Consider the following 15,146-nt stretch of genomic DNA (forward strand, 5'->3'; position numbering starts at 1 on the left):
TAGATATTTGTTGTTTCAGTGTGAAATTGTTTTGATTACACTATTATATTAGATTCTTACTCATGGTAGAGATGATTTTTCATAATAATATAACTGTTAACAGATCTGAATATGGACATAAAGGTTTCACTATGTCAGTTCAAATCTTCCCAGGTGCTGATAAAAGCATTAATTCTATAGTAACAGTCTAACCTGATGGAGCCTGCAGTGAAACACATTGTTCACACAGATGTGCGAGTTAGTTCATTAAGCCTCCCACTGATGTGATTTCAGAAGCGTGCACGCTACCTAGTAGCTGAGTAGTTAAATGTTGGCAACATGAGGAATAAATAATAAAGATTTGAAGGATGTGCTGCACATGAAAAGAAAGCACATCTTCGGAGGCTGTGCTGCTGTGGATGAAGCTGAGAATAAACGGGGGGAATGTTCAACATTAGTAGGTGATTTGTAGTTGAACTTACTGGTCCATCCCATAAATAACACGATGCTCAGAGGTTAAATGTAACCTCCAGGTTTCTCATTGTCTGGCAGCCACAATGGCTCTAGTCGTGTTCATATGGAAAGTGGCAGGAGGCGAGGTTTTTAGAAAACAGAAAGCTTATCACAGAGTGAGGAGCACTGACAACAACCCCATGACCTCATCGATGAAACATTTTCCATCAGATTCTGTAGCATCGACAGTGTGATGTGTTAGATGGGGTTTATTTAGTTTCTTGTATGTACCGTTTGAAGTTAGGACCATGTCTGTGCGTCTGTAAACCATTGTCCACAGCTCAGGATGGCTGTTTGTGTGCGTGTGTGTATATATGTACATGTGCTTGTGATTTTCCATGCTGTGTATCTGGCAGTCATATTGCATGGCTCATGGATGTGGTTACCTCTCTGGTGTCCTCCTGCTACCATTTACTGAAAGGGTTCTGGTCCTCAGTTACTTTATGGTTGTTTTTATTGAATGAACATATTCTTTTATTGGTACTTACACGATACATAAAGTGAATACAACGACATTTTAGCTGACATATCTATCAGTAAACAATCTGCCTGTTCTCACCTTTTTCAAATGGATCCTTACAACAAGGCTATGAGCCGGGTTTCAAGAAAATGCTATATTGATAATACATGGATACATGTCACATTCTTTATAAATTGAGTAAGGATATTTGTCTAATAGATGGTGCAACAGCTCTCCAAGCTGGCTGGATTGTTAAACATTGGTTAGCAAGCCAGTAAATGTTTCCAACCAGACCAGAGATGCATGCAGACCTTCAGCTCTTGTCTTATGTCTGAAAATGATTCCTCTGTTAGGAGCATTTTATACTCCGGCAGGGTTATTAGATCGACCAGTGCTATGCCACCAGTAAGCTGTGATAGCTTCATCATGTTTGGACGATACACCTACCAATACGTGTGTATTTTGTGTCATTCCTTCAAAATGTATTGATTTCCTTGCAAAATTTCACAATTTTAAGTGCTAGTGTTTGTTTTGAGCACCTTTTTAAATCCATACCTCAAAATTCATTCAATTGTTGTCCTCTGTTGGACAAAAGAAAAATGTGGTTTTGTCTTTTTGTTGTTTGAGATGTGTCTAGGACTTGATTGAAGTCCAACATTCTTCAATGCTTTTATGGTGAAGTGGCAAGATGGAAGCCATTTCTAGTAAAAAGGCAAATGGCAGCCTGGTTGGAATTCCAAATGTTATTTAAGGGAAAAAGAAGACTCAAAAATGACCACGGTATTCGGTGACTACCAGAGTTTGGATTATTGAGGGTAGATGTGCAAAAATAGAAACTTTATCTATTTAAAATTAAGTCTACGACACAAATAAGAAAATATAAGGGTTTAAAAAGACCAAACTTGAAACCAACCCAAAGCTTTACACAACTCAAATGGCCGAGTCAGAACTCTAGAGCCAATCAGGATTTAATTGTACACCTATTTCTGTTTCTTCTCCACAGGCAATGCTGGATGTTGCTGCAAATGAAGGCTGGCTTGTTGCAGCCATCGGCATTTGCAACCTGGTACAGATGATTATTCAGGGTCGCTGGCTGCACGACTCCTCATTAGTGACACTGCCACATGTGGAACAACAAGACCTCTATCTGTTCAGGTACACAGCATCCCTCCACCACAGGTCCAGCTATAATGCCCATACAGTTGTTTGTAGATGGCTCTAATAGATGGCTAATCTGCCATGTTGATGTTTTAGATGTACTTTTAATTAGTGAACATTACATCTCATCATCTTTCATTGATATCTGAACAGCCTCTTAAGAACTCTGGATGTTGAAAGGTCTCATAGCTTTAATGCTGTTGTAATGACAAAATAGGAATCACTTTTATATGCCACATTAGTAGCTGATTAACAATTACTTACCATTCACACCCTCAGGTGTAGAGCTCTGCAAACAACATCAGTTACTCTTACACAGGAGCAAATGCCCTCACACAAACAGGACCTAGTGAGTGAACATTCAAAGCAGATTAGAGTAGTTTGTCCATGCACACACCACATGCGTTTCCAAGCCTGCATCCTGCAGTGTCAAATAAGGTTGTGCCGACCCAACAGAAATGGGGCAAGAGAGGGATGAGAATGGAAGAGGCTGCAGGTCTGGTGCTGAAAGATATCAGGAAGTGAGGGACAGGATTTGTTGTGATGCTGCCTGATGACCAAGAGTTTGTCCCTTCTGTCTCTTCCAATCACTCTATAGGAAGTGGGCAAACAGGAAGGAGAGGAGGGACAGAGGAGGCTACAATGGACCAATTGAAGGACTTCCTGAGCTGATTGCCGCCTGCAATGGAAAAGAAAGTGTTTTCGCTGCTATCGTCGGACAAGACTTCAATTCAAGTCAGATTGCCCAGGTAAGGTTACAAATATGACCGCCCCAAGAGCACATTGCCAATATGACTGTCAATCAAAATCAGTAATGTCCTTTCGGCCCTGTTCATACCTCACATTAACATTTGCCTTGAGTGATCCGATCACAAGTGTTCAGCTCTTAGTACAGGTGTGAACACACCCGAGACACTTTGAGATCTGATCACTTAGAATTCATGTGTCAGTGGTAGGAGTGTCATATTAATGTGCGACAATAGACAACAACCACAACAAGTAAAACTGTTGTTGATTGGTGTACACACCAGGTCCTTAAAATCCTTAAAAGTGCATGAATATCACAAAATAAATCAACCTTGAAAGTTTTCGAAAGCTTCAAACAAAAACAGGTCTTTTATCAAGAAAGAAAAACCGTAGAAAGCTCAGAGAGAGTCCCAAGTGAGGTATCCCTCTCCCAAGACAGACAGAGGTGTAATAGATGCCGCGTATAGCAGAGCATGTTAAGAAAATAACAATATTTACATCATTTATGAATGGAGAGGTGTATCAATGTTTAAAGTATTTATATAAAACAAAAGGTCTGACAGAGATGAAGGAAACGGGAATGATGAAGAGGAGGAGGAGGAGGAGGAAAGAGAAGCTCCATGTGTCCCCTGACGATCTAGACCTATATTAGCCTAACTGGTCCAAGGCAGACTTGAACCAGCTCTAACTCTGAGCTTTATGAAAAGAAAGGTTTTAAGATGATTTTAATCTCTGACAGACTTGGCACAGGAAGTGCATTGCATTGTGTTGAGATTAAAAACAGAAATACATTTGTTGTTTGCAAACGGAAATTATGTTTAGAGCAGAGAAGTGAGATGCAGTCACTTGAATATTGCACATTTTACAAAATGAATCTTGAGAATGGACCTATTCCCACATCTAGTTAATGCAGATCATACACAATTTCACACACACACACATACACACACACACACACACCATTATCATTGATGTGCCATGAGCAGTCTTCCCACTGTGGTCGCAGGTACCTCCAGGATCCCCAATTACAGCTCCATTGATGGGGTTTACAGCTCCAATTTAAGTGCTAATTGCAGCAGTAATGAGAGTGTCCGGGCACATCGGCAGACCCTGTGGCCTCACCCAATCAGTGTCCCCGCTTTCCCCCTTCCCCACCTTTACTCCACCACTGCCCCCACCCCCCGCAGTGTGGCAGCCTCTCTAATTAAATAATTAGATGTGCAGCAGTGTTCCTGTCTGATTTGCTCAGGGAGAGTAATCCTCATATAAATAGCTTTTGCTGGGTGAACCGAAGAGGTTTTTCTCTTCCCAGCCTTCAGTACACTGCCACGCACACACACACACACACACGCACACACACACACACACACACACACACACACACACGCGCGCACACACACCCTCTTCTACTCCCGTTACTCTCTTTGAGCCTTATCTTTGTATGTTTTATCTCCTCTTTGTGCTGGAGCTTTTGGGTTGAACCAACTGTTTCTTAAATTCTCCATTAAAAACACTTAAGAGGCTCCTAAGACCAGAGAAGTGTCTGTTAGAATGAATTAAGGTTTTATCAAACAGCTTCCTCTGCCGTAGCTCATGGATCTGTCCATCAAACACCATTTTCAGAAATCTGCAGCTCTTTCCTGAGCATCACTTCTGAGTCAAATTAGAACATTTCAAGAAACATGGACATCTTTTTTCTACAGTTGGTTGGAAATTATCAGAATATTGCACTATTGCACTTGAGTTCCAGAATTCTACCAGCCACTGAAATTATTTGACCCATATCCACCTCAGGGCATATATGGGCAAATTATAATAATTCTTTAACAAACACACAAAATACCAGTAAAGACAAAACAGTTTTGAAGATAAGAGCCCCACTTCCTCATCTCACTACCCCAAACATCAACACACCCAATCACTGCGTCATAACAGCAGCAAACACTGATCCAATGAATCCATGAAATGTGTCATCAGCAACTAGTATTCAGTACAAAATGACATGAAAGGCTTCCTCCTCATCACCGTCTTCTTCCTCCCTTGTCAGGCTTGGTCCTTCCTGAGTCATCTCCCAGTGCTGGAGGTTGAGATGAGTGTGAAGGGCTGGTGGGAGGAGAAGCAGGAGCAGACGGAGATCCGTCTACCTGCAGCTGGAGCGAACCTGAGAGACGAGAGCCGCTGGCTGCGTGTCCACGCTGACCAGGAGTACGTCCTGCACGTGTCACTGAGACGCATCAACCTGGGCCAACAGAGGGTCAGTATGTCTCCACACCTTCCACCGAGAGACTACAATGTACCAGTGTTAGCTCTGTTTACATGATAGAAATGTGTATTTATTCAAATATATTGTATCTGCATATCTAACCTAAAGATGCAATAATCCATATGTTTATATTAAGAATAGATCATGTGTGACACACATAATGTGAATGTGGTAACTGGTAGTGATGAAGCCACTTTCAGGGACAACCGACTGTGCTCTGTCTGTGGAACACACAGTTAGCAACTAGCAGGTGAACACAGCGGAGGTTTAGCAGATGAGCAGCCAGAGGTTATTTTCATGAGTTGGTGGAGACCAAAACAGAGCTAAAGGAGTAAATATTATACCTATTTGTTTTAATTCATATATGGAATCGGTGTGATCACTTGATTTGCTCAAAGCAGGTGAAAATCTACAGTTTGTGAACTTTGGCCATGTTCAGGCTGTCAGCCCAAATCAATTTTTTTAGCATATGCAGATTATACGATTGATTTTAGAAAGTCTGGACGGCAAAAGCATCCAAATTACATTTCCAATCTGATTTCTACAAATGCATCTCAGGCTAGAAGCTCTGGCTGCTCAAATCAGATTTCAACGTGTCTTTGGAGAACAGAGCCGTTGATACTTAAACTTGTGTTGCTGACAATTTGATTTCCAGTGACTTATTTATTATTGTAAAAATGAAAATAGAACATCCCCTCTACTGAAAAAGCTGCAGATTATCTTTTGACTCCTTTTAACTTGGTTTTCTTTGTCCAGGTTGCTTTGCATGTTGGCCACAGATGCAGCTCTGTCTCAGAAAGATATACTGATCTTCAGATGTTGTGGCTACTTATCACTGCAGTGATTTAGTGTTGTGCTTCCATGACGTTGGGGGGGCTGGTTTGTGAAGTATCTTGAACGACCCCTGCAAATGTAAACGTGGCTGCCGTTTGGTGCACAGCCTTTTCAAATATAAGAAATACAGTGGAGTCAAAGTGGTTTATGACTTTTTCCCACTCTTGGTAACTGTTATTAAAATTAAAGCTCACTCCAAAAGAAAATACGATTCAGGAATTAGTGTTTTGATTTGGTCAGTGCAGTTGTTTTTGAGTTCAACACATTTAATTGTCATCAGGTTGGAGAAAAAAACTGTTCTGTAAGTATCTCTGGGTTTTGGGCCTGTTATACACTCATGTTTCACAATAGACAACAAACTTACTTTTCATTGTAAATCTGATTTCTATATCAGCTGCATGATGTTGTTGAGCTTCACATCACATTCCACAGTGTCTGTTGAGTTTCCCCATCAAGATTATATATCTCAGACCTGGTTCATGCTTAAATAACAAGGAGCCACCTCAGCTGAGGTCTCATTATCAAATGAACCAGACATAGTAGATGTGTGAGCCTCTTTAGCTCTGTCAGACTGTACAGTGAGTGTGTGTGTGTTGTTTTCAGAGGAAGCAGGACAGTAAGGCCCAGGCTCCCAGGTTTCCCAAGGCGAAGGATGAAGGCTGGTTCCTGATATTGGGGGAAGTGGATCGCAAGGAGCTGCTGGCGGTCAAACGGGTTGGATACGTGCGCAACCGCATGTCCGTGTCGGTGGCCTTCTACACACCAGAGAAGACTGGGAAGTAAGAAGCTGAACAAACAGGAGATTTGAACCACACACAAACACAAGCTTTCTCCACACTCTCCAGATCCAATCATTCAGAGGGAACAGTGCACCAGTCCACGGTGCACCTTTACTCTCCAAACCAGTTGCAGGTCAAACAATTTGAACTGCATCGTTCGTCTCCCAGACACTTTGGATTAGTCGCAGTTCATAGTTGTCACAGGTTTATAGTCCAACACATTTGTTCAACAGTTTCTGACAAAGCTGCAGGTTGTGACATGGTCTCTACTAGTCATTAAATTCATGAAATATCACGGACTTCTGAGAGATATTTGGCAGAAGAGAATGTCTGCTTGATTAATTCTTATTGAAAAGCAATGACTCTGAATTACATCATAAATCATTTGCACCATCAATCATTTCTCCAGAATTTAAAAGATTGTTTTACTGCTTTGAATTCCCCACCTCATAAAATGAACTCAACTGTGGGAAGTCCCGCTTTAAAGATAAAACCCAACAATGTGTTCATCTGTCTCTTCATTCTTTCTAAACACTGAGGCCTGTTTGTGGCAAGGCTGAGTCCTTTCATAAAACAGCTCAATACTACTTAGTGTTATTTATTAAAGCATTTCATAAAACAGCTGGAGGATTATTTCTACCAAATGTCCATCAAACAGGAGGAAACAATGCATTTAGTGGGGACTACTTTCAGTGGTGGATTAATACACATTTGGTGCCATTGACTTTCATCCCGTGATGCATATTGAACAGCACAGTGTGAGTATTAGCTTTTACCTTGAGTGTACAAAGAACAATATGAGCTTCAGACGAATGTAAAAACAAAATGACTTTGTAGTGTAAGGCCTCCAGTGAAATGAATCTATGTCCAACAACATTTGCTTTCAGGCCGTTGTATCCACGTTAACGCTCTAACTGTTGCCCCGTGTGGTTTCAGGTGCATCTACACGCTGTACCTGATGAGTGACAGCTACCTGGGTGTGGACCAGCAGTACGACATCCACCTGAATGTAACGCCTGCCAGCATCGCGGCCCAGGTCAACACAGAGGTGTCCGACTCAGTGACCGACCAGCGCCGCAGCTGAGGAAACAAAACACGACTCTGTGACTCTGTGACTGTGTTACAGGAGGGATTCTTATCTCACACATGTCACTGATCTGTGTCATTTCTGACACAGATCAGTGGCCTTCATCTCTTATGTGTTGTGACCGCATTGCATTCTGGTCTGTTAAGGCTTTAGCAAAAAAGGTAAATTTGTGCCTCATTTATTTTTGATTTCTTAGATTATTTAGCACCAGTGAAGAAGGTGACATTTTGGTTTCTTATTTTATTTTATTGATGGAACCTAATTAAACACTGAATTATATCAGGTGGCAAACTGCTGCTGCTGCACTGCTCTCTATGAGCTGGAGCTTTAAAGTGTGTGTAACGTCTGGCCACATCTCAGCAGATTCATTAACATCACTGATGGACACTGTGTTCCACTTCAGATGGACTCTCTGTTTTCACAGCCAGTCTGTCCCATCCACAATTAATGAAGTTTTCTTTTGCTAAACTTTGAAGAACAGAAGCAGTCCTTAGTTTCTGAGATTCCTCTTCACGCTCATCTGTGACCTCTGTGAGACTAAAAGCCTCCAGATGTTTGAAAGGGATTGGTTTACACAACTTGTCCTCTGAGTTCTACAAATCTCAGACACTGTTGGACAATCAAGTGTTTCCCTTTTTCGTTTGTGTTGGCTTTTCTACTTTGATGAAGACACCACATGTTCATCCACCACATCCACTGTAGGAGGCGTCCCAGCAGTCCAACATTCACTTCCACTCTGTATGCCACTGTGGTTTGTGTGGGGAAAACTGAGCTCCACATTTACTCCAAAAAATAATAATAATCAATTCCAGCCAAGATACATGACTGAGGCGACTCCAGAGTAAACAAGCCATTTGTTTTCTTTTCATAGACCCAGGATAAAAAGTGCTTCCTGAGCATCCTGTCAAAACTAAATATTGTTTGGCCTGAAAATACACAAGATAATTGATAAATATTCACTGTAGTCTTATAGTGCTTCCATCCCCCAGGGAGTTCAAATCATAAACCTGTCTTCATGCTGCCATTTGACTGTAACACTACCTACTGTATACTTCCACTGGTAATTTGTTCTAACCTAAACTGAAATATTCCTGGACACTATCATATAAAACCTGTATAATAAGTGATGTGATGTTGGCAGAATGCAACATGCGTTACAGTTTCAGCTCGACGGAACAACACATCAGCTGTTTTCTGTATGACTCAGTGTTGGTGTGTTTAACAGATCAGAAATGGATGATTGATCCAGAAATACGATGTTGAAAATATCAGAAATTATGTTTTATATTCTTTTTTTTTTTGCTTTAAAAAGGGGAGGAGCAAACAAAGACGCGGTTCTGAGAATAATCAATAAACCCACCTTGAAACAACCCCTTTCTCCATATTGTTTTCTCTGTGACGGCACCGCACCCTGACCCGCCACATCGATAGGTTCAGGATTAAGCCTGAGGTTAAGTTCTGCGTGGAGCCTGTAGTCCTTCTGAAACAACACATGAAACTAGAGTCACCGCCTTGTGGTTGTACGCTTCACTTTCAGTTTGCGTGTTTGTACAGACTAATATATGTAATTAAGACTTGAAAGAAGTTTAATGAAAGGTATTAAGTGCATGTTGTAACTAGTATCGTATGAATTCTAGAGTCATGACCAAAAGTGTGTTTCCTGGGGTCACCGTGACCTCGACCTCTGCCCTTTGACCACCAGGATCTAATCCATTAATCCTCCAGCTCAAATGGACATTTGTGCCTGATGTAATAAAAGCGTTGCTGAGTGATCGCATTCAGAAGAATGGGATGGAACAATGGACATGCAGATGGATGGACAACCAAAACACACTTTGAAAGAATTGAACACAAAGGGTTTAGGTGTATTTAGTCATAATTAGCCTGTGAATTATGATTATGGCCCAAAAAACTATTTTGACAGTGACTTTTGGCCAAAATCAAATCAATTCATTCTTCAGTCCAAGTGAAAGTTTAAAGAAAACACCTCAATTAGTTCCTGAGACATCGTGTTCACAACGGAAAAGACAGAGAACATCCAAACACATGAGTTATGGAATAGTCTTTGTGTATTTAACAAAAAATCTTAATTGCAACAATGTTTCCAAGTTAAACCGCAGCATGTTGGGTTTCACTGTGTCAAACAGGAGAAAGCTGGCAATTGATTTAACCTGTTAGAGATTTCAGTGCAGGTGTGTTTGGGTGAAAAATACTTCATTCCACTGCTGGGACTTCACCCAGGATCCTCCAACTCAAAACTTCAAATCAGATGCTTCTCCTTCTGAGCTAGTAAAGAAATGTTTTACAGAAATGGCTTTGAAATCATTCCGTTTTGTGGGGAATGTTTGTATTTTTGAATATTTGCATCATTTCTGTTGTCCATGCATCAATGAGTACACAACAGTGGACCTGTATACATGCACATGGGTTGTAGGACACCTTAAAAAACCCTAGAATTGTTACAAATCATGTTAATAATGTTCACTTTGTTTGGTGTGTTCATTTACCAGAAGCTTTTAACACTTGAATGGCTGTGGGGGCCCAGACAGCTGCAGTCGTAAATGATAAAGAATTGAATGCTTATTACCTGCAGGACAATAAGTGAAAATGGATAATATTAACTGTATATTAACTCAGCCTTCACACTCACCCTTAATTCTGATTCGACTGTGAAACATGAGATTTTCAAGCACAGGCCTCAGAACCATATTTAAGTTCAAATGTGTCCAAACTCCTGAGTCAGTTGCACATCATTTGTTCATATTGTTGCAAGAAGAACAAAAGAATTTTCTTTTCATTCATTCTCAAGCTGTCACACATCAGATAAGTAGTGATAACGAAGCACAGATGTTTGTTTTGCTTTTATAAATCTGCACAAATGATGTGCAAAGACATTTTGATCACCCCCTGGGGGCAGGCTGCAGTAAAGATCTCCTCCGTGTTAGCAGATGGGACATAGACCAAAGTCATTTTACACTGATGCATGTTCTTGTTTCTGATAAATTTGGATATGATAAGTAAAAACATGGTGAAAAGACATGATTGACAGCTGAGACTGACTTGTGATTGGTCGAGAGTATAGATCAGTGGGACCTTGGTACCATGGCTCCATCTGGGATATTTAGACTTTTTTTTTGTACAGTGAGAGGAATCAGAGACACGTCATCCGTCTTTATTTACTGTCTATATGCTAGACGCTCTACTGGAATATTCAGACTAAACTGTGCTGGTGTAAACCAGTTTCACAGCACCCATTTAGACATCAAATCATGAGTAAATAAGTAGATAACACCCAATTTTAGTAAACACAGGACTTTAGTTATGACTAAGCCAAACAAGATGGCTTCTGTGAAAAAGCTCATCTAGTGAAAATACTACACAACAGTGTCAATGTGCAGCTCAACAGGATAAACCTGGTGACCCTTTAGCTTGACTCGTACAATCACATCCCACCCGGTAACTTTGTGTCACTCATTTCTGTTGCTTATGCTTAATTTTTCCTGCGTTGGCCAAACAAGTTGAGTCAAAGACTTTCCGCTATGTGTAGCTCTTATTTACTGTATCCCCATGTCCCACTTCTCTGGAGTGAAGCAGCAGCAGCAGCAGCAGCCCCGGTCAGCTGTGCACAGCTGTGGTGGTTGCGTCTCATCGTGAATATAAATGAACCACATGGAATGTCAGTGCTGGCTCTAATAATTCAGCTGCTGCCGAATATAAGAGAATCACTGGAAGTTACAGATCCTGATGATACGCTGCGATTAGCGTTAGACAACTAAAACACGTGGCTGAAATATCATATTCAAAATGCAGTTGCTGATATGAAAGCAATTCCCTCATCTACAGTATCACCCTGACCTGCACCCTTCTGTCTTCAGAGCCTTTCACAGAGCCTGATCCAGGCAGGAATGTGGCTCCTTTCCCCGCCACATTGTTCTGTAGCAAAGGTTTGAACACTGGATGGGGGGGGGGCACTGTAAGGCAGCAGAGTCACCGAGCTGGATCAACATCTCTGGAAAACGGAGAGCTGTCATAGCAGGACACTCCGAAAGCACTCACTTATCATTACCTGGTCCACTATACGGTGAATTTGCATTTATGTAGGGCTGTCTGAACCTTAAGTCAAATTTCCTATATAGTGAAATCATTGCTTCTCACAATGCATCATGAAAAGTAGTGCACATCCAATGGTCACTATAACCGAGCTATATACCATCATGCATTGTGCTCATGGCGTTGACAGGAAGAAAAATGGCAGAGAGGAGAGAGGTCCGCAGGGTTCGGTTTTCTCTTTCTGGTGATTCTGTTTCTTCTTATCAAAACTATGTGAGGATAAAGACAGACAGGTTTCTATTTGCCTGCATTTTCACAGACCGATGAGTTTGTTTTAGTTTTGTTTTAGCATATGTCCCTAATATCTCTGATGGTGTAAGTTCTTTTTTTATTAACGGTACCAGACCAATGTGAGCTCAGGTGGTAAAGTACATAATAAGAGCAGAGCAGCACAAAACTCTGGCAAACAAGTTTATTTCCACATTTAAACATTGTCATTAATGTGCTTTTTAACTCAATGTTTTCAGTGTCAAGTGTGATCTAAATGTTTAAAATCTATTATGGGATTTTCCACCTGCCAAAGTTGTAGTTGTTTTACGTCATAATTCCACGACAATGACGTCATTACCAACTACAGATAGAGAATGTCCCAAAGGGTCTTTTCTTATATAGTCCTCTACATAGAAGTCTCTCTATAGTGAGTATGGGGGGAGTGAATGGGTCGTTTCAGACACAGCCTGTGTATGGTGTGTTTCACGTTATGTCTCTGTCTATAATCACACAGCATTATGCCGGCTCTGTTTGGCTCAGTGTAAACAAGCAGAGCTGGTATAATGAGGGGTCTTCTATACGATATAATATCCCAGACTCTCTGTTTAAAGGAGGCTTGTGTCTCAACACTGAGGAGACATTACTGTGTCATTCCAACAGTGAACATTGTGACTTGTCATGGTCATGTGATGGCTCCGTTCTATTCACATGCACTAAGACATCGACACAGTGAGCCAGCATGCACAAACTGTGCTGGAGCAGCTAAATGGAATCAAGCCATAATTCATTTGACCTGTGCTTTTAATACTTTTGTTTGAAATGTTTTAAATGACCTGAGCATCCTCAGCAGTGTACGACAAAAACTTATACATGAATAAAATATTAGATACTTTAATTCTCCCTGTCACAATAAAAGATATGAGACACATTGAGAAACAGCTTGAGGGAAATGATCCTGAAATCCTAATGATCTCAGCCGCTGTCATCCTGTGATACAGTTTCAATCCCATTTAGTCCCTTGGCATTAACTCAAATGCAGCTCGGAGAAACAACAGAAGTCCATTCTCACAGGAAACTCATCATTCAACTTTGAGGAAAAACGATTTAAATAAATATAACTCACCTTATCAAGTCCAGATATCAAACAATGACTGATCATTTGTGTTTACCAAATATATCAAAGGTTTTTAATCCAAAACGATGCATTAAAAGAGTAATGAAAATGGAATGTGAACCATAGTGTTGGCAGATAACATCCATCCATGTTTTAAAAACAAATAAATTGTGAAAATATTTATTATATCTATTGATTATATTTATGCATATAATTAATTAGGCCTATTTTTGAGTACATTAATTAAAATGTTGATATTTGGCAGCCATTGTAAAAAAAAAACTAATTTGATGGTTGAGTTGTGCAGTGAAATAATATGATATAATCTAATAACAATATTTATGACCTCAGTAAAATTATCTTTGTCCTTAATATGTTTAATTCCTATTCGATTTGTTTTTCTGTTTAGGTGTTTGTTAGACACATTGTTTCAAACTTCAGTACAAATGAACTGTGTCCGTTTCTACAGTATTTAAATGGTGGAATGCTGCAGGCTGGTGATTTCACTGAACGTCACAGGGACCATTCATCTTAAACACAGAGCTTCCACATTAAGTCATGAAGCAGGAGGCTCCTCATCAGATGTTGTTGTGTTGTAGTGGTGCAGATTTACAAAGTATTTCTCATTTTACACATACACCTAGTCTGCCATTAATAATGGTAATGTAATAATATATAACAAGTATTTATGTTGTATTACTTGATCAAAAAATATGATTTTCGCGGTCATGTTTATGTTGCTGTGGTCCTGTGGGGGAACTTTCTACTTCAGAGTCCACACAACATTGTTGGTTTTGCATTCAAGAAAAGATTTGTAGCACGTGCAGAAACCTCTGTGTGCGTCAGTAATTCTGAGGGAAATAACAGAGATCTTTTAACAATGCAATCAGCATGACCGCTCCGGCCATAGGTCCTGGCCGCTCGGAGGGACACTTCGCCATATGGAGCGTTTTAGATTGTCAGGTCCAAATGGTCCACAGGCGCGTGTCGTCCAATTACCAGTGAATGTGGAGTCGAAGCGAAGGTTAAACTCTGCGTCAAGATCTCGAGCGCCTTCAGCATCAGCAAGATCTCCTCCCCGCAGACTGGATCCATCAGAGAGAGAGGGAGAGAGAGAGAGAGAGACGTGGTGCTGGGTGCCCACTCTACCTTCATCGTCATCATCATCATCATCATCATGTTCCTATTTGGAAAAAGTTTAGAAAACATTTCACACTTGAAATAATAAAATGTAAAAGAATATTGAATTATAATGTTCCATAAGGTCGGCTTTTTACAATCGATGAGGACAATCACCTGCAGCCTGCTGAATGACATCAAATCTGAGAGTTGTTCTCTTTAAGTGATAATCTAGTGCTGCAGATAATGTGATGACGATTCATGAATAATCCGTTAATTCTGTAAACTGGTAAAATACTGTTCAATAATCGAGATCAACCCTTGCACATGTAAATTCCATCATCATTCAGTCTCATAATGGAGATGGGAAGCTTCTCACTTTTCATTTGAACTGGTTTAAAACCAATCTCGTCTTTGTATGTTAGTATTTAAAGGAAGTAGGCTATATACGTAAACCTGTGCAGGTGCAAACCTACATAAATACAACCGCTCAGGCTGAACAATAGGAACACGAGTCCTCGGGTCAGATTAGAGGCCTGTGTCTCCACAGAAATATAATAAATGTCCAACACCTTTCAGAAACCTAACTGTTCTTCACTTCTCCACATTATTCATGACGAATGAAACCTTCTTTACATCGTATGTTAGGATGAGCTGGTGGAATGAACGTGTGTGGGCCTAATATAAAAACTCTCCACTGCCAACAAGTCACATGTTTGGATCAATGTTGCAGCATTAACAATTTTTTAAATCCTATAAATTGAAAGTAGGCC

The 15,146-nt window shown here is 40.5% G+C and overlaps 1 protein-coding gene across 2 annotated transcripts in view; it reads left to right on the forward strand.

The window, feature by feature from the left end:
- Positions 1 to 9,190, forward strand: part of ascc3 (activating signal cointegrator 1 complex subunit 3) — a 128,279-nt gene extending 119,089 nt beyond the window's left edge. For both annotated transcript variants that reach the window (XM_047340758.1, XM_047340759.1), the window contains exons 38-42: positions 1,956 to 2,107; positions 2,709 to 2,859; positions 4,905 to 5,111; positions 6,558 to 6,733; positions 7,670 to 9,190. In XM_047340758.1, the coding sequence (XP_047196714.1) occupies positions 1,956 to 2,107; positions 2,709 to 2,859; positions 4,905 to 5,111; positions 6,558 to 6,733; positions 7,670 to 7,817 (834 nt within the window). In that variant the 3' untranslated portion in view covers positions 7,818 to 9,190. The remainder of the gene's footprint in view (positions 1 to 1,955; positions 2,108 to 2,708; positions 2,860 to 4,904; positions 5,112 to 6,557; positions 6,734 to 7,669) is intronic.
- The last annotated feature ends 5,956 nt before the right edge of the window (positions 9,191 to 15,146 follow it).

Source organism: Hippoglossus stenolepis, chromosome 8 (assembly GCF_022539355.2).
Source record: "Hippoglossus stenolepis isolate QCI-W04-F060 chromosome 8, HSTE1.2, whole genome shotgun sequence".
Lineage (NCBI taxonomy): Eukaryota > Metazoa > Chordata > Actinopteri > Pleuronectiformes > Pleuronectidae > Hippoglossus > Hippoglossus stenolepis.